General features: G+C 38.9%; 1 protein-coding gene across 3 annotated transcripts in view; it reads left to right on the top strand.

The window, feature by feature from the left end:
- GALNT18 (polypeptide N-acetylgalactosaminyltransferase 18) overlaps window positions 1–20,063 on the top strand; it is a 242,093-nt gene that overhangs the window by 204,529 nt on the left and 17,501 nt on the right. For all 3 annotated transcript variants that reach the window (XM_072039438.1, XM_005017713.6, XM_021271059.4), the window contains one exon: window positions 19,392–19,556. In XM_072039438.1, the coding sequence (XP_071895539.1) occupies window positions 19,392–19,556 (165 nt within the window). The remainder of the gene's footprint in view (window positions 1–19,391; window positions 19,557–20,063) is intronic.

Below are 20,063 nucleotides of genomic sequence, written 5' to 3'. Positions count from 1 at the left end.
CTGCTTATGTTTGTCTTCAAGGTAAATGTTAGATATATGCAACATCTGTGTACAAGACAATTGATCTCGCATCTGCACTGTATAATACCTTTCCTTTTTAAGGACCTGCTAATATGTTGATTTGAATTTAGCAATTATGTGGTTTATGATAATTATTTTGTTAATAACTATGTGTGCAGAAATACAGAGTGCTGTACAAAAACTGAACTGTGCAAAGCATCCAATTACATCATGGCCCAAATACTTTGCAGTGGAAAGTCACGTTGTGCAGTAGAGAAGAGAGTAGGTTTTTTTCTTTCTTCATACAGCCAGAGTACATCAGTATTCATACAAACTGAAGCAGCTGCATCAAGACAGTAGGTCAGCCTGATTCTTTCAGGAGGACAGACACGAGGACTGGGATTCAGTGAACAGGTCACACTGCTGGGCACTGAGTTAAGCCCTCTGTACTTTGTAGCATGGCCACCTGAGATTCTCACAGCTGTGCAGCCTTTTTTCTTTTAGTCTCTCTCTGCAGACTCTACAGATCAAATGTCCCTGCATTTGATCTGTGCTTAGTGTTCCGCCTGAGACTGCATTTGACAGAGCACAAACTTAGGCTCATTTTCCTTTAACTTGTTCACTAAGGCTTGTGGAATGATCTAAGCGCTGGTGCTAACACTACTTCATGCACATGCGACGTGCTTCCTGGGAACAAGGGTATCTGTGCAGTAAATGTTAGTGGAACTAGAATAGCTGTTTTTTAATCTAAGGTTTTTCAGCTTAGTAAAAATACAATTAATGGAAGATAAGGTGACTTGTAGATTTCGTGAAACTGCCTAGCAAGGATGATTATAAGCATTTATGGACTCTAATTTTTATTTTAAATATGTTATGTAAAAGGCCTAATTGCTCTGACAATTAATATCTTATATAATATACTCCTGCTGAGTAGTTTACAGAGGCTATTTATATTTCTCTTGATTTCTTTCAGTGCATAAATTCTGGTTTGATCATAGTAAAGTTAATAGAAACTGTGACCTTGATAGCAATGGAAGCAAAATTTGGTGTTTTGCATTTTTTCTGATGTGTGCCTGAGAAGCTAAACCCATGGAAGACTTTTTCAAAGCTGCAGCCTCTTTAGACTATAGAACAGGTGCATTTCCTATTGTATGTTTTAAGTTTGATTCTGGCAAAATTCTCATTCACTTCAGTGCATAGTTTCAGAAGAGGATCTGTTAATTTTGAACCATTTGCCATGAGTAAATTATTTTTGTGCTAGCAATGGTTTGATTCAAGAGGCTTTCTGTTGATACAGATTATGTGACCCATTACCCAGTCTTCTGTATTGCCTGTCTCATTCAAATGCAGTATCTATTTCCATGTAGAGGAGATTCTCTTAAACTGAAAAGAGTTGTCCATTTGTAGGTGAGGATCACTAGTATTGCATTATTAGCTTGTAAACTACACGTATGGCTCTGATAACTATGTTCGTTGTCTCAGCAAATAGACTGTGAGTGATTTGTAGACCGCGTTTTTCAGCTGACCAACTAAACTTGTCTTTATAGTGATAGGACCAGAGTCAAACCTGTCTCATCATTTTACTAATTTATCAAACATAATGAATATGGACTGTGCCATAGATGATGCATGTATCAAAAATAAAATAATTTTAATTTTTGTACTTCTTAGCCCTAGGGTTATCCTCTTCATGTTGAATTCTGATGCCTTTCTATACAACTAAATCCTACATTAGCATTATTGATATGGGAGGAGATGGACATACAGTTACTGTCTCTATAGTTTAACTGGAAAGAACTTAGTATTTTATAAAATGGGTGAGGCTGATGCAGGAAAAGAGGGTAAGCAGAATATCAAAGGAATTGGTTTTCAAGCTGTTTAATATCTTGTCAAAACATTGCATTTTATAGAATTCAAATCATAGTTACTGAGCTTGTTGTGGTCACTCTAAGAACTTTCCTCTCTAGTTTACAGTTTTCTCAAATATCTATACTAGAAAACCCACACTGAAAATGTCATTGAACAAACTGCTGTGAACAGGTGCAGTGCTCAAGAATTTTAAATTATCAGAGCATTTCAAACTCTCATGTATGGTTTTAATTTAGGAGAGATTATAGTTGTTAGCCTAGATATTATACAAGAGATCAAAACTGTTCTTGTTTGGGATGTAAAAACATACATGCATTTTCAAGCAATTTTTTTTCATGTGTTGTAGCATATATATATATATTTATTTTTTTTGTATGGATACTTTTGGCTGAGAGAATTTCACTGAGAGAACAAGTTAAAGCATCAAAATATTTGAAAACATATGAAATATCGCTGAGCTCCTAGATGATAAATCTGGCACTGGATTTTGGATTCATATTCTGTGCTTTTCATGTTGAACACTAAGCCAGTGAAAGCTAACACTGCTTTTCATACTTGGTTTGGTTCAGGTGTATAGGATTACAATCGTTTATTACATATACCCAGTGAACTGATATCAAAAAGCTTAGAGCTAACATCCCCTGAATATACTGGCTGTTGTGTTTTTGAAGCTGCTGCTGACTTCTGCAATGGTTGGGTAATATCCTGATGTAGGAGCCTGAAGTTGGTCCAGTCAGAGATCTCACTTTGGCTCTTAGCAAATAAGCACTCTATGTACAGAGCACCATGGTTTCTCCATGGTGGGTACTAAACCTGCTGAGAGAACTGCCACAGAGGGACAAAGTATCTTCAGATAGGAATACAGCTGGTAGCTCAGCAGCAGTGAAGTGGTATTTACTTGCTTGATGCCATCAACTGTGGTTATAAACACCTTGCGGTCTCTGCAACAGCTGCATATAGATCAGCTGTGCTATGCAGCATGGCACTCGCACTCAGTGCTGCCTTGCAGAATAACCCCAAACTGGGCACAAGATACCAGGCTCTAGGTGTACCCTGCCTTCCCTGGAGTGGAGCTTGCTGTCTCTGGCCTTGGACATGATGTGACCCATGAGGTAAGAAGTCAGAATCTTTATTATTTCAGCAGTACCTCACAAATGTCCAAGCTTTTTTTTTTTTTTTCTTTTAACAAAGACTTAGGCTTCTGAGGCTGCATATCCGCAGTATGTGGATATTCCATATGTTGCTTTAGTACTGAGTTGAAATATTTTTTAAAAATGAAATTAACTTCCAATTTCCTATTAACATTTTCCCTACAGGGTGGAACAGGTTTAAAAATGTCCAAAGTTCAGTTAATTTTAATTTCAAAAATACACAGGCCAGTCAAAAAAGAAGGATAAGTCTTTTAGTTGCTAAAGTGAAAATATTTTTAATTAATGGCATTTGGAGAAAGAAAACAGCCATGTTGGGTACCTGCAGTGTCTCAAACTGATGCAGTTTGAGTATTTCATATTTTATAAGTCCATTAATTTTAAATAGATCAGAGTTGTAGGTCTGCTTATTATGGAGCAATTACTGGAGTTATCCATGTTTTAAAGATATATCTCCTAATTGGAAATCGGCATTTCAATCTGCAGTTTTAAGAACCAATTGTTGCTTATGCTATAAATTCAGTATAAAACCAATATAGTTATTATAACACATGTAAAGCACTTGGAGATTGATGTTTTAGTAATTGTCAGATGGTTGTCAATTTTAACATTCTTTTGATTAATGTTGTACTATATCATTTGTTACTTCAAAGTTCTGAAGGTCAGATTTTTGTTTCTCCAATTCTTGACAGAATGTGATTAACTGTTAAGAGAGGGTAGTTAATACAGTTGATGGAAGTTCCACTTTAAAATTTCTTCAGTTTTATTGATAATTCTATTATGCCATTCTATTAATTGAAGTCATCCACTGGCTCATTTGGAATTCATGAACCAAATTCAGTCCCCATGAAAGCATATGTAACTCCCTCAGTAATTACATGAGCCATATTACTTTCACAGTATTCATTCACATTCTGATCAGCTCTTCAATTTCAACTAGTTTCTCTCTTGTATTGTTCACCATTTGCAGAGTAGGGTGTTTTGCAAAAATGCTTATGGAATGATTGTTTCTAGTGTTTTTCTGTGAACCAGGGATTTTTCTCCTGTTCATTAGCCATCTTTGTCCAATCAGGAAGCAGAAAAAATATCAGAAATTATTTCTTCACATAGAACCATGATTGAATATTCATGAATAACTCTGGAAAAAAAAAATCAGCATTGATTTTTAAGCCAAGGAAAGAGCTATGTTTGTCAGACACTTTATTTGGAAATCAGCAATCCAACTAGCCCTTACCAAGAGCTGAGTTCAGTCTAAACCTGGTCATATTTACAGAGTAGAAGTACGTTTCCAAGAAGGAAGTATGACACTTTAATAAGTACAGACTTTAATTTAGCACTGTTTCAAGAACCAGTGGCTAATAATAACAGCCAGTTAGATACAAATTAGTAACGTGGTGCATAGTCATGTAAAAGCAGATGATAAGCTATCATTAGCATTGACAGATCAAGGCTGATACCATTATGGAAAACTGTAATTTAATGAATTGCCAGTTACAGGACTTAGAGGTAAGTACGTGGAAATATACACCGGTAGCATATCGAAGATTACAGTAAAAAAAAACCTCTAATCATCTTCTTTGGTTCTTAAATCTATAGATCTATTAACGTGTCAAATAAACAGCGATCACAGTTAGTAGTTCTTTGAATTTTGGTTCAGTTTCTGAATTATCAGTTAAATATTCAGATTAAATATTGATTAAACAAATTAGATGGGAATAACTCTGTTATGCCAAGCATATCTGCTCAGCTGGCTGTCCATAAAGGCTTATAGCAATCAAGCAACAAAACTGATGAATGCATTTAAAGCATTCAGATGTTACTACAGTCTTAACTTTGTATTTGTTTTGCACTGATTGCGAACATTTGCTTTGTTTCTCTTGCTATGCTAAAGATGTAGTGATTTGTTCAGCATGCATATTCCTTTAATCTTATATTTTTAGTCCTTTCAAATTCTGAAATTAGCCTTAAAATTTTGAGGTCAAAATGACTCACTTGCTGATGGCATCAATTTTGGAAGGAAAAAATAGCAGTACAACTTAACAACACAGATTTGTTACAATAACATGTCATTTAAGGTTCTTAAAACCTCAGAAGAAGTGACATAGGTTACCACATTAAACCTGGAACTTCTATTGATTGTGCTGCTTTCTTTTCAGAATAGAACTCTGTGACTAGAAGGGCAGGGACAGAACTCAGTAGGAAAGAGATAACATGCCTAGGATGATAAATCAGAGTTGTGAATTTCAGATCGGTTTTGGGTGTTCATCAGATCCTCTATTTGATATTACCATAGGACCAAATCCTCAAATATTTAATTTATTCAAGGGAGAACATCACGTGCTGTTCAAATAGAAATTTACAGATACCATTGCATTAATGTAGCAGAATGTAATAAAAAGGTTCCCTTTTTCATACTGTGCCTGCAACAAATTCTCAGGATATGATCATACGATGGGTACAACTGACTTCAGCGTATTCTATTATGTCAATGTTCCATAAACATCATATAATTACTTAGTGTTGCTGGGTAGAATTATGAAAATGATTGACTAATCATGTTCTTATTTACTTGTTTCCAGTGTAGTCATGACATTAAGTCCTCTCACATACTGAACTGATATAACCATCAAACTTATACTCTCTTTTGTCACTATGAATTTGGTGGTTTTAGGAATTTCTGAAGTAATCAGATTGCTTTTTTCCTAGACTAAATTTTTAAATTCAATATTGTAAGTCACGGGAGTAATTGTAAGTGTTTGCATAATGATGCATTGTGAGAATTGGGACCTTCCTGAGCACTCTAGGCAAACTTAAGTGTGAATTGTCAAGTGAGGTAAATGTTATTCTGCCAGATGTGTGACATACATAGTTAATATTATGAAGTACCTAATTTCCCACTTTCAGTAGGAGGCATACTGAATAATTATGGTTTAACTGTTTGCTACAGAATGCCCATTTCTGGCTTCGAAATGTAGGTTTGGAAAGTTCCCATCAGGAAAAATACTCCATGGTCTCATGTAACCATGACTTCCCCAAAAGGCTAAAAGTTCCCCAGGAACTGAGATGGATATAAAAGACACTGATATTTCTGACACCTGCTTTTAGTTTATCAATGTGAGCAAGGTACATCTTAAGGAAATTAGTTAACTTTTTGAGTTAATGAGGAAATGAGTTAACTCATGAGAAGAGAAGGCTCTAGGGAGACCTTACAGTGGCCTTCCAGTACTTAAGGGGGCCTACAGAAAAGCTGGAGAGGGACTCTTTGTCAGGTAGTGTAGTAATAGGACAAGGGTTAATGGCTTTAAACTAAAAATGGGGAGATTTACCATTAGATATAAGGAAGAAATTCTTTCCTACCGGGGTGGTGAAGCACTGGAACAGGTTGCCCAGAGAAGCTGTGGATGCCCCACCCCTGTCAGTGTTGAAGGCCAGGTTGGATGGGGCCTTGAGCAACGTGCTCTGGCGGGAGGTGTCCCAACCCATGGCAGAGGGGTTGGAATTAGATGGTCTTTAAGGTCCCTTCCAACCAAAACTGTTCTATGATCCTGTGAACTTTAGCCAAGTGAAGTAACCCATAGAAGCGTTTCATCTTCAGTCCAAATCAGTAGCAGCTATACTTCAGTAGTGAATACAATAAAGTAATTGGGATGAAGCTTCCACACTCATAGTGAAGGATAAATGCTGAGTCTTTAGGCTCAGTGACAATGACTAAAGCTTTAATCGAAGTAAGGCTGGCCTGAAGATTGCAATCCATGCCTAAGGAAAGGCTACTGAGCTAATACCTATGAAATGTGGATCAGGCTTTAAATGCAGAGCAGCTTTAGAGAAGTGAGATACTTTATACAACCAGGAAACTGAGTGTGGTGAGCCATGTACTGTAGAGAATGTGTAGACAGTAATAGTTTTATTAACAGATAACACATTTCATACACTTATTTCGAGATACTGAAATCCAAGGAAGTGTGAGTTCATTAGCATTAAATTGATTGTTGAGTGAAGAAAGTATCAAAAAATGTAAATAAAGACCAGTCTCCCCTGAAAAGGTAACATTTTTTATTACAAGTGAAGATGGATGGAAGTCATCAAAGAAATGGCCAAGGACCTGGGAGTATTGGTTGATAGTTGGCTGAATATGAGCCGGCAGTGTGCTCAGGTGGCCAAGAAGGCCAACAGCATCCTGGCTTGTATAAGAACCAGTGTGACCAGCAGGGCTAGGGAAGTGATCGTCCCCCTGTACTCGGCTCTGGTGAGGCTGCACCTCGAGTACTGTGTTCAGTTTTGGGCCCCTCGCTACAAGAAGGACATGGAGGTGCTCGAGAGAGTCCAGAGAAGGGCAACCAAGCTGGTGAGGGGTCTGGAGAACAAGTCCTACGAGGAGCGGCTGAAGGAGCTGGGCTTGTTCAGCCTGGAGAATAGGAGGCTCAGGGACGACCTTATCGCACCCTACAGGTACCTCAAAGGAGGCTGTAGTGAGGTGGGGGTTGGTCTGTTCTCCCACGTGCCTGGTGACAGGATGAGGGGGAATGGGCTAAAGTTGCACCAGGGGAGGTTTAGGTTGGATATTAGGAAGAACTTCTTTACTGAAAGGGTTGTGAGGCATTGGAATGGTCTTCCCAGGGAAGTGGTGGAGTCACCATCCCTGGAGGTCTTTAAAAGACGTTTAGATGTAGAGCTTAGTGATATGGTTTAGTGGAGGGCTGGTTAGTGTTAGGTCAGAGGTTGGACTGGGTGATCTTGAGGTCTCTTCCAACCTAGATGATTCTGTGATTCTCTGAATCCCTTAGAAAAACAGGCTTTGAAAAGACGGAAAGATTTAAGAGAAGTGCTTAGAGACAGATGTCACAGTTTGACCTCTTCTTGTCTAAAGGTAGAACAACCAAGTGAAAAACCTACATGAATACATATGAAAAGGGTGTTTAGGAGCAGTTCTGCATGCATGAAGTTTTAATCTTACAAAATGCAAAAACTTATCCATGTTTGTAAAATAAAAGCTGGAAAGCTCGTTCTGTTGTGGGAACATACCTTGCATTTCCCTTTGATGCCAAAACAGAGTCTACATGGGCTCAGATCATTTTTCTGCCCTAGCTTCAAAACATTTTTCTTCTCTTCGATGTAGCACAGAATTACAATAAAACTCTACATACAGATCATAACAGGTCAGACTGTGCTCAATGCTGTATTAGATACCTTAGTCTGATTCAGTATCTCAGATGAAGATGTAGCCTGTCATCTCAGCTCTCCCAGTTATCTCCCAAATTCTTCGTTTTTAAATTAAAATTTTCTGGTACCTGCTTTTAGGACTAGCATGGTTTAGTTCAGAAAGAAAGGGTTATGCTGGCTTGAAGCAGACCCTGAGATTTCATCTGGAATTTCCAAGAAGCTAGTAGTGTAATTTGTAACTTGCCAAATTGCTTCCCCTCTGTGAACGTGACATATAAATCATAGAGTGAGTTGTGCTGTAGTTTCTCTGACAAATTGATCCCCTGTGATTCTGCTTATGACGATGACAACAGCGTTTTTTGAAAGGAGCATGCAGGAGGAAAAAAAAACTTTTAAATTCAAAATGGAAAGGAAATTGTAGTTCTGTTCTCCAGATGCATACCAAGGAAGGATCTGGACAAGCAGTTTGTTTACTGACATTTTACTCCACTCTGGGCTTGTTTTTAAGGAAAAAATAAGTAAAATTCCTGTAGCTTAGTTAAATTTAGCTCTGCAAATGTTCTTTCATGTTTTTGCTATATTTAATTCATGAGTTACTTAGGTAACTTAGGCACAGACCAACATAGTGTTTACAACAGAGAGAAACCTACCCAGCGAAATAGCTTTTTCCATGTAGTTATCTCACTCTAAGCATAAATTCAATGTAGCAGGACTCTCCCTTCTGCTGAGAAATCCAATAGCCTCAAAAAGGCCAGCAGAAAAGTGAGGTTTCCAAAACCCACAGCAGGAGACTGCAAACCCCACAACCTACTGTCACCTGTTACATTGGTTACCCAAGACAAGTTGCTGGTTCCATAACTTAGACTAGTTTTCTGCTAGCTGTGGAGAGGATGCAAGTATTGAATTGTCTCTTTGATTAGCTTCTGCACAGCCTGTGTGGGCCTTGTAGCCAGGTATCTGGGAATTAGGAGGGTAGCTCCCCTTCTTCCTGATGGTCTGGAGTGGGTGCATGGGTCAGGATTGTGGCAGTGTGTCTCCCCTTCACTATGTCTAAGCATGGCAATTCCTTCTGTCACGTGTGTGGACCATTGTCCCCTGGGAAAGAGAACACTCTGGTCCTAGAGTGCCCATGAACTGACACATGTTTGAGCTCTGGGAAGAATCAGCTGTGCAAAATAATACAAATCACTAAACAGTGTATTGCACAATAGGCAAATGTAATCATCTTAGTGTTTTTATTCATATGCAAATCAGGAAGTTGTTAAAAGAAGTAACTGTTGTTGATTCAGAACAATCAAAATGATGTTGTAAAATGAATTGACTTTTAATAAAGTCCTGAAAATAACTGTATTATTGTGAATATCTACTGACTTTTGATTATGGGGGACTGATGTGCCTAGTGTTATTATTAGTCTAAATAGCACAACAGAATGAGTTTTCTTTATGTCTGTCTCCTGCAGATACCCTTATAGGATAATCTACTTTAGATAAAATGCAGGCTCCTAAAACAGGCAGAAAATGCAAGGGAAAATCTGTGACATAATCTACCTTTTGTGATGATGATGGCTTATCCTCATAGCCTAGTCGTACCTTAGCAGCCTGAAGCTTAGCACAGCTCTTATAGCTATTCACTGGAGGTTTCTCTATTGTACTTGAAGGTCATTCAAACAACATGGATTTAGAGTTGTTGGTTTTACTTTGCTGCCTCATCCACATGAGAAGCAGTTGCTCAGAAAAAACGAGTCTCTTCTAATTGGCCTGTGGAAACCGGTAAGGCCCAAGTCTATATGTGAGCCTTCACAGTAGAACTGAAAGTCCCAGAAAGCAAGCCCTCATGAATGAAAGCAGTGGGAGAGGTATCTTACCGTTTGAACAATCAAGCAATGCACCTCCACGTATCGTAATATTTACTGTTTCATTTCTTGCCAAGGTTTACAGCATGGTTTGTGAAAGGGGCACAATACAGAGTTGGCAGTGTTCTTAGTCACAGGAGAGTCAAAGCTCACTAGGCGAATCACTGTAAGCCTTCCCACACAGCTAGGACAGTTGAATTTATATTAATGTCCCATGTGACATGAAGCCAATTTTCTGCCTTTTAAACAGCATTATTTATTTAGTTGTTCCTACTCTGGAAAGTCTTCGTAATAACTGTTAAGCACTCATGGTAAGAAATCTTTATGTATGCTTACTTCTAATGTCCACCTCCCAATTTCTACCTTTCCTTTAAAAAACATAATTAGCACTGAAAGTACATTAAATGGTGAAAATATAAGAAAGGAGCAATGTCTAGCGTCTGAGCACAATGTTCTGGTGTGAGACATGTTTGCAGAACTTTGCAGAACTTTGTGAACTTTGAAATTTATTCATGAACACAGACAGGACTGATGCTAGAATTTTTGCATGAGGTCAAAGTATACACACTCTTCATATAAATTCTAGATGCTGCCTTCTTTCTGTCTGATATTATTTACTGTCACCCTTCAAACAGAGGAGCCACTACTTCAAGATATTTGGTGCCAGGAAAAGTGTCATTTTTCAAGAATCAGATGTACCTGGGTTAAGCTACATGTATTTCTCCATTTAACTTTGGAAGATTTAAAAATGTTTCAGGAAAGAAATTTCGTTTTTAGAACATAGCTGGGTTAGATAAAATTCCATGAGCTTCTGTCAGTCTCTACACAGCGACCAACAACATAGCAACAAATCAGTTGAAGTGATAGCCTTTGTTACTTGAAATACATCTTCTACAGCTAAGGAAAGTTTTTACTTTCTGTAGGCTAGTTTATTTCAGGATTTTGATGCTGTCCACTTAAAACATCAGAAATTCTTTTCTTCAGTTTAATGGGCTTAACTTGGTTCAAAAGGGGGAAATACTACCACATGCCCCAGGGTGGGAACACAAGAGTAACTTTCCTTTTTTTCTCCAAGGGATGAAAAGCTGCAAAGTCCAACCTATTTCTCTTACCATGCAAAAGGTCCTCATCTGTTAAACCAATTAAACACAAACTCAAAGTGAAATGTAAATAAAAGCCTGACTTTTATAAAAAGAGATAAACTCACCTGTCAATGACAGAAATGACCAGTGCAAAATGATGCAAGGTGGTCTCTGTTTTCCTTTGGTTGTTATCACTTGTGTCTGCACCATGAGCATTTGAACCAACTCATCCTCCATTAACATGTTGTAAGCTTGGCTGTTAAGTCACGATTCAGTTTAAAAAATAAATAAATAAATCACAGCATAGACATGAGATGTCTGTAATTGTAGTCATATTATGAAAAAGCAACTCTGGTGCTTTTAAATACTAAATGCACGGTTACCAAAACTGTCAGAGATTTCATTTACTATAGTGTATTTTATTAAGAATAATGTTACTGACCGTGAAAACATCATGCCTCAAGACTGCCTCCACCAAGAAAGATAGAAGGGTAATCACTGTAGGCAACTCCCTTCTCAGGCGGGAAAAGGATGAGGTTGAGGGTCTGGACAGTAGTCTGAACCCAGGAAGCAAACCTGCAAAACGTGTCAAGATTGGAGGAAGTACTAAGCATACAGATTGGGGCCAGGCAGAGCACTGCATCACAACCAGTGCCACAAAAAATGAACGGAGAGTCTTAGTGATCAGAGACTCCTTGCTGAGGGGCACTGAGGCTCCTGTTTGTCACCCAGATAACCTATCCAGAGAGGTGTGCTGTCTTCCTGGGGCACGTGTCAGAGACGTTAGGAAGGCTCTGCCACAGCTCATTAAACCAGAGGACTACTATCCTCTTGTTGTCATTCAGGTTGGGTCCTGGGAAGCCGCAACTAGAAAAATGAGGAATATTAAAAAGGACTTTGCATCCCTGGGAAGGTTGTTGAAGGGATCAGGGGCACAGGTAGTGTTCTCCTCTGTCCTCCCTCTGGGTGACCGCGACCCAGAAAGAAGGAGAACGGGACAGGTGAATGACTGGCTGAGCGGGTGGTGTCTGGACCAAGGATTTGGGTATTTCGATCTTGGGCAGCCCTTTGAGAAGCTGGGTATGTGGGCTGCTGACTGACTTCAACTCCATAAGTGGGGCACAAGTGTGTTGGGGAGCAAGCTCTCTGGGCTGATCACCAGGGCTTTAAACTAGGTTTGACAGGGAAAGGGAGGGGAGCTAAAAGTGACAGAAGGGCTGGGTGAAGTTGTCGCTGCTGCCACCATTGAAGATAGTAGGGAAAAACCTCTGAGCTGTCCCATAGGATCGTCCGAGGGCTCCTCGGAGAAGGTGATGATCCTGATCCCCCATCCAGAACTTTCTTCTTCTTACATCCCTCCAGGGGTAACTGTGCCTGCTGCTTCCCTCATGTGCCTGTATACCAATGCGCGGAGCATGGGAAATAAACAGGGTGAGCTCGAGATCTGTGTTTAGTCACAGGGCCACGATCTCGTTGCAATCACAGAGATGTGGTGGGACAGCTCGCGTGACTGACTGCTGTCAGGGAGGGCTATGTCCTTGTTAGGAAAGACAGGCTGGGGAAGTGAGGGGATGGGGTTGCCCTTTATGTGAGGGAGCAATTAGAGGGTACCCAGCTCCAGCTGGGGGAGGGTGATGGACAAGTGGAGAGCTTGTGGGTGAAAATTAAGGGGTGGGCTGGTATAGGGGACTCTGTTGTGGAGGTATACTACAAGTCACCAGCTCAGGAGGAGGAGGAGGAGGTTGAGGTTGATGAGGCCTTCTACAAGCAGTTGGTAGTAGCCTCATGATCATGGGTACTGGTTTTCGTGGGGGACTTCAATTTTCTGGACATCTGTTGGGTAAGCAACTCAGCCCGGCACACGCAGTCCAAACAGTTCCTACAATGCGTCGAAGAAAATTTTCTGCTGCAGGTGGTGGAGGAGCTGATGAGGGGGGGTTGCTCCTGGACCTTGTCCTTACCAACAGGGATGGGCTTGTTAGGGATGTGAAGGTCAAGGGCAGTTGGGGATGCAGCAACCATGAAATGGTGGAGTTCAAGATGGAACTTGCTGGAAGAAGTAAGGCTAAATGCAGGATTGCAACCCTGGACTTTTGGAGAGCCAACTTTGACCTCTTCCAGGACCTGCTTGGGAGTATCTCATGGGCTAGGTTGCTAGAAGGCAAGGGAGCATGTGAGAGCTGGGCTACATTTAAACAGCACTTCTTCCAAGATAAAATGTTAAAATGTTCTTCTAATGTTAAAATTCCTTAACGTTTTTTGTGGTTTTAAGCCTGTATTTATAGCATCAAACTGTATTATTTAACGTTTCTGAGCCCCTTGGCTTTACTGTAACCAAATATCGGTTGTTGCTTAGAGTTTAGAAGTTAATTAGTGTACACACATGAAGAGCAAATATGTCAAACAACCAGTACACTTGTGGATTAACTCATTAGATGTGAATCTAAGGACTGAGGTGAAATAGCGAGTAGTTTCCTTCTTACATACTTTATAATTTAAACGTAATTTAGCATGTGGCTACCCTTGGTATACTAGCTGTTTGTCAGCTGATCAGTAAGAAAATTTCAGAGTGAACTGAACATGGACATGAATAAAACATGGTCATAATTATTTCAAAGTTGTAACATCAGGCTGCACCAGCCTAAAACCTACCTCAAAAAATTAACACATCTTCTAAGTGTTAATATATAGCTTAAGGATGAAAAATTCTGACTTATTTCTTTTTAATTCTCAATCTGTGTTCTTATGTCTGTACTCCTTCAGCAGTAAGTCTTTTAGGGCAGCACAAGATGCGGTGATGCTGCTGATTGTTGCTAGAGGATAGCACAGCCTCTCTCCTGTCACATCACATGAAGTGTGTATGCAACTGCAAGGATAATTCTTTGGTTTTCTGAGACTCAGAGTGGCTCATATATTAGTGTGTGTGTATGTCAGGGAATTTATACACAATTGTTGGATTAAAGTGTCAAGGTCACTGTCATTTAAGATGGTTGGTAGAATTAGGTAAACAAGGATGTTCTTTATATACCCTCAGTAACAACGGCATAACAAAGTATTTAAGAGTATGTTTCAATGCATAATTTTGCACAACAGCTTCATGTTTGTAGTACCATGCCAGCTATGTCTAGAAAAATCTATGTGATTCTGCTCCATGTGAAATTACTAGGTTGTAGAAATAGCAGCTGCTGCTGGATGCTATTCCTCAGTTGCTCGTTGATTTTTATAGCAGGGTTTCTGCAAGAAGGCTCTTTCTACTTGAATATCAAATGGGAAAACACTTGATTTTGATCTTAGTGATATATTTGTGTTAGCCATAATGAACTTGGATTCTGAGGAGAGTTTTCTTATCAGGGTAACAAGGTTCTTTCATTGAGATGTGTTTATGTAACAAGAATTGCTGGAAGAGAAATCAGGAACAGCATAAATATCCAAGCAGCAACGTTAACCAACTCGGGATTTACTGAAATCCACCAGGCTGCTCTTTAGCTGCAGTTGTACTCAAGTATGAATCTGCTGTGAGACTTTGGATCTAGTATGTCAATATGTTACTCCTGATAATAAATGACTTCATGGACTCACTTGGAAAATATTGTTCAAAGATGGAATAAAGTAGTGGTGCATCAGACTTCTTACCCCTCTTAGTTATTATGCCAACAGAAGGGTAACAAATAAATACTGCTGTTGGTGAGCATTAAGTTTGCTCATTATAAATGCACAGTCATGTACCATTCTCCAGAGTGATTTCATCTGGGAACACTGCCATAAGGATTACAAATGGCTTTCAGCCTGAAAATTAGTGTGTATTGCTTTAAACTTCCAGTGGGGAGTTGGCAATTTATCCTTCAGATAATTATATTGTGTTAAGTTGAACATCTTACTGTAACTTTCTGCTACATGGTAAACCAGCTCCTATGAATAATTTACTGCAACTGGCAACTCAGTGCAGCTCTGAGTTCTTTATCAACTCTGGTGGCTTCTACAAGTTTAATAATAAACCTGGAGCCAAAAATCTCATTGCACTTAAAGTCAGTGGAATTTCAGTGTTAATTGCAGTGGGACTAATGATTTGACCTTGTAGGGCAAAATTCTCATGAACAAAAATTCTACATCGTTGTGAGGCCAAAACGATGTATTTGTGTCCAAATAAGGAAAGAATTCCTTATTTGGACACCTTCCTTGTATTCTAAGGCATCATGTTGGTTTTTGTTTGGTTTTGTGCAAATTTTATATTGTATAGGTATTTGAAGTATTTTAATGTGCAAAAAAGTTTGCTGAATGAGCCTTCATTGCTTGCATGGCAGTTTTAGGATGTGTTCTGTATGGCAGTACTACATCAAAGCACCTATGATGTGAGTATTCCACCAAAATTATTGTTCTAGCTCTAGAGGAAATTTGCAATGGAAATCCAGCTGGCCTTTTTCTAGAAAGGACAGCAACAACTGCCAGTTTGCAAAGTCCTGACTGACTGGCTGATCCGTACCATTGAGGTCTGTCCCAAGCTTTTAGCCTGCTCCGTCTGGCTCAGCTGAGCCTCACTGCCTTCATGAGGGAACTACAGTATGAATTGGGGATGTGTGCTTCATATGGTTCCCCCAGTATAAACAAAAGTAGCCAAATCTACCCAGATGAGCTCCAACACGAGGGAAGACGTATGTATCTGCTAGATGCATGTGCTAGATTCAGTATGCATTATCTCAGCTATAACTTTTGTAAATCACAAACTATTTTTTTTTTTTCTGATTTTGAGCATTCTTATGCAGATCTCTTTTTGCTATGCCTACTTTATGCTTCTGGCACTAGCATGGATGTGCACTTGTGTTCCCCAGTGAGCAGTAACTTAGCGGAGGGTGAATTTTTTGGCAGTTAGGTGGCTGGCTATACAAGTGAAATTTCAAGATTACAGCTGAAAGCAGAGTTTGTCTAGGAGGTGATTAAGCGGAATAGAAAGGCAAAAGCACCCTTTATTCCGAACATAATAATTAAGAATTAGGGAAGGCTGTGACTCCAGGCGTGAACTCTCCTTTTCCCCTTCCATGTTGACTTGCTACATGAGATTGCATCAAAAGGGAGGGAGTCCTTGAATTCCCCAAAAATGAGCAAGGCTAGGCTTGGTCCAGTGGTAACTGAAGGGCGGTGTTGCTTCTCCTTTATTCTGGAGTTGGTCTGAGTCATAGCTGTGTATGCAACTTTTATTTTCATTACAATAATGTACTATGAATTTTCCTGATATTCAAGAAAATTCTATTTTCAGAAAAAGTGAGACTTAGAATAGTAAATAGAAAAAAAATGTAGAGCAGTCAGTTTGCCTGAAATGGAAGTGGGAAAAATATTTTGGACAGCAAATTTTCTCTAATATTTCACAGTCATTATGAAGATTTCTTGAGAATCCTAGGCTATGCAGCTGTTAACTACCACTCATTTGTGTTTTAATCTTTCAGCTGTCTTTTTAGAGTAAATAGCTGTCCTTTTTCTTTCTTTTTTTTTTTTTAACAGAAAAAGCTGTTTAGAACAGATAACAAGCATGTTGCGACTAAACCTCACTCTTTCATCTTAGAAAGATCTCGAGAAACATTCTACTAGTACTATTAATGAGATAACAATCACAGTTTGTTTTATATTTCATCTTAATGTGAATAATTAGAGAGATTAGCAGGTAATAGAAACAGGAAATGAAGTAGTGACCTTAAATAGAACACTTCTAGGAAAATAAATTCAAGAAAATTAGTTAAGAAATAATTGTTCTGTTAATTGGAAGATGCAGCATTTAAGGCACAAGGAAATCTGCAAGCAAAGTTTCTCAGGAAAAAAAAAAAGTTATAAACAGTTTAAAAACACAAACAAACAAAAACGTGCACCAATTCTAACTGTCCAGGGGAAGATTAGTTATGAATGTGATCAGTCATGAAGCTGTTCTTTAAAAGCATAAAAAACAGAAACTTTGTGGCAGAGATGTATGTCAAGCTTTGAAGGCAAGGCAATTGCTTTTCAGATGCAGGTATTGCAAGCTTGCTTGCTGTGGACCTTTAGATTAGGAACACCAGATTTTTGTTTTTAACAAATTGTTTTGCATTACTTTGCAGCAGATTAGCTGCCTGCCCCTGGTGTCCAGAGGAAATTTCTCGGGGACACTGAATGCAGCTGGACCTGTAGAATGGTCAGGGAACACAGGTGGCAAGTGTCAGCCTCCAGAGCCAGCCTGTCAGCATGCAAACTGCGCTCATCCACCCTTGAGAAGCACCTGGCAAGACTATAGTTGCAGACATGCCTAAGGCTCAAGCTGTACATTGACTGACACTTTGCTAGTCACAAATCCTGTGAGTTTCTGACTGTAATATTGAATCCTTGCAATTTCACCTTTTCAAGAGGCAAGTGCCTTTTCTCCAACCTAACTGACTTCCTGAACAAAGGTGTTCCTTTCCCGTTGCCCAGGAGACACAGCAGTATATCAATAATATTGCAGTGAAAAAAAAAAAACAGATGGTGAAGTGCTGTGGGCTACAGCAGACTAATGAAATGTAAGGAGGCTCATTTTCTTACAGAAAAAGGGAGGTTGTTTTGTTTTGTTTTTTTTTGTTTTTTTTTACATCATCCGCTTTGGTACCAGTATCCAAACAGGGTTCTTTCTGTGGAAATTCAGCAGCTCTTCAGGGAATGTGTGTGTGCTGCTGGTGTGAAAATGTGTGGCTGTGTTTTGCTGAGACTGAGTCTCTTCTTCAGTGAAAGTATAAAGGAACTTGTATGCATGCTCTACATCAGCAGCTAGCCAGTGTCTTAACTTCAGCAGAACTAAGTACATTTTTGGCTACTGAGTTTCCAGTCATTTGAATAAAGACTACTGACGCATTTGTTGTTTTAGCAGAAACAAAGATTCAAGGTCTGAGTCAAAATTTCAAAACTACCTTAATGCCTTACTAGTCCATATTCAACATTCAGTCATTTGGGCTTCCAAGAAAGTACTGGAGTGATTGTTCAAGAATTACTTTCCTAAATTCCTGCAAAATTTCAATCCTGTGTTGTGTTAGTTGATGGTGATGTTGCAATACTGTAGAGGAGATATGCTGGAAAAATGTGTTTTGCCTCTATCTTCTGAAGTGTTTTAAACAAAAGTGCTTCTAGTTGTCCATTATGTGCTAAAGTATACTGCAGAACAGCTAGCATATTTATTGATACTTGTTAAAAACATCCTCTTGAAGAAACTACTGCTGTGGGTAGTCATCCATTCTTTACAGTAACTTATTTAAATATCACAAGTACAAACTTCTTATAGGGTTACGTAGAAGATGATAAAACGTAAACCTGGTTTTAACATGTAAGACATTATTTTGCCTGCAGGTCACTTTAAAAGATGATCAATAAACTGTTGCATGTGCATACTTACCAAGTGTTAACAATAAGATGTTATCACGGGGACTCTTTTTCTGGGGCTTGGGTAAAGGAGCCAGGGACTGTCCATAGGTTTTTCAGAAAAGTTGTCTGGCCATGAGCAAACCAAACCAGTAGCTCACTGTTCATTAGCAGTTGAAGCAACACTCGTATAGGGTATGTGTTTTTAAAGTAAGACTGCTATTAAATAAAACATTGTAGTGAAATCATCAGGTTGTACATTATGAGTTCAATTCTGAAATAAGATGTGATATCATTGGATGAGATTCTATAATATACAGAATATCCATAATAATAGAGTAATAGTCATATTATTGGATAAGCAAAGCAGCATCCTGAAAGAGACGGACTGGCCATCACAGTTTTCTTCAGCTGGAGCTTAGTTTTACATGCTGATTATGAACTGGTTATTGGCCAGTCCCGATAGCAGGCAAGGATACAAGATTTCAGATCTCTTTTTCTAAATTGTTCCACACCAAAAAGTGATGTTAGCAGGTAGGGTGAGCTCTCTAAAGGTGAGTGACAACCTGCTAATTATCTCTGTTAAGCATAATTCTATTTGACTCTTATTTCTGTACAGTTTTGCCAGTAGACAGAATAAGGGAGTTCCTCCAACCAGAGCCATTGTTTTGCTTCTGCCCAGAAGGGTGCTCAGACTGAACCAGACTGAGTAGGGGACTGATTTCTGTTAATCAGCAAACATCAACTTGTAGGTAACAATTAATTTAGACCAACTTTTAAAATGTTATGTTACTTCCTGCATAAACAGAAATAATTTAAAAGCCACCATGGGGTCAGCCTACTGCTATTCAGCACATTTATATTTGCCATTTGCTTTTTGGTATAAAGGGCTTCTGCCTAGAGGCCACAAATCTTGTTTGTGCTTCCTGTTGCAGAATGTTTATTACACAAGCAATCAGCAGCTCCATGTGGGTGTTCTGAGTCCCACTATTGACGATGATGACAACAGATGCCTGGTGGATGTGAACAGCAGGCCCAGGCTCATTGAATGCAATTATGCCAAAGCCAAGAGAATGAAGCTTTACTGGCAGTTTACTCAGGTAAGTCTTACTCATTTCAATGAAGGTTCAAAAAAAAGCTCTGTTTCTATATCTGAAGTGTGAGTAAGTGTTTAATAACAGGACAGAACCAGATTTATCCTTTTTTTTTTTTTTTTTTTTTTTGCACAGTTCCAGTAAGCTATGTTTACATTTGATCCCAATGTCAGCTATCTCAGAAGGTTATAGAACTTTTATTATATTCTTATATTCTTACAAGTTCAAAATAGATGATTTACTATTTACTAACAGGCTGCTAAGACAAAGTTACTGTTACAGAATGATCCTTAGTAGAGTCAAATGCAAACTAACCTACTTAGGAACAAGAAAAGTGAAACTTTTTTTTTCATGTAAGTAGCAGCTCAGAAAAGTGGTTATTGGTTCATGGATGATAACATCCTCATAATGAGCTAGTTTTGCAATTCCTTACTTAAAAAGGTTACTGCATTTTTTTTGGCCTGATATAAGAAGTGCAAGTAAACACTTAGAAGTAATTTCACAGCGATGAGA

Source organism: Anas platyrhynchos, chromosome 5 (genome assembly GCF_047663525.1).
Source record: "Anas platyrhynchos isolate ZD024472 breed Pekin duck chromosome 5, IASCAAS_PekinDuck_T2T, whole genome shotgun sequence".
NCBI lineage: Eukaryota > Metazoa > Chordata > Aves > Anseriformes > Anatidae > Anas > Anas platyrhynchos.
This window is presented reverse-complemented; position numbering and strand designations above follow the sequence as displayed.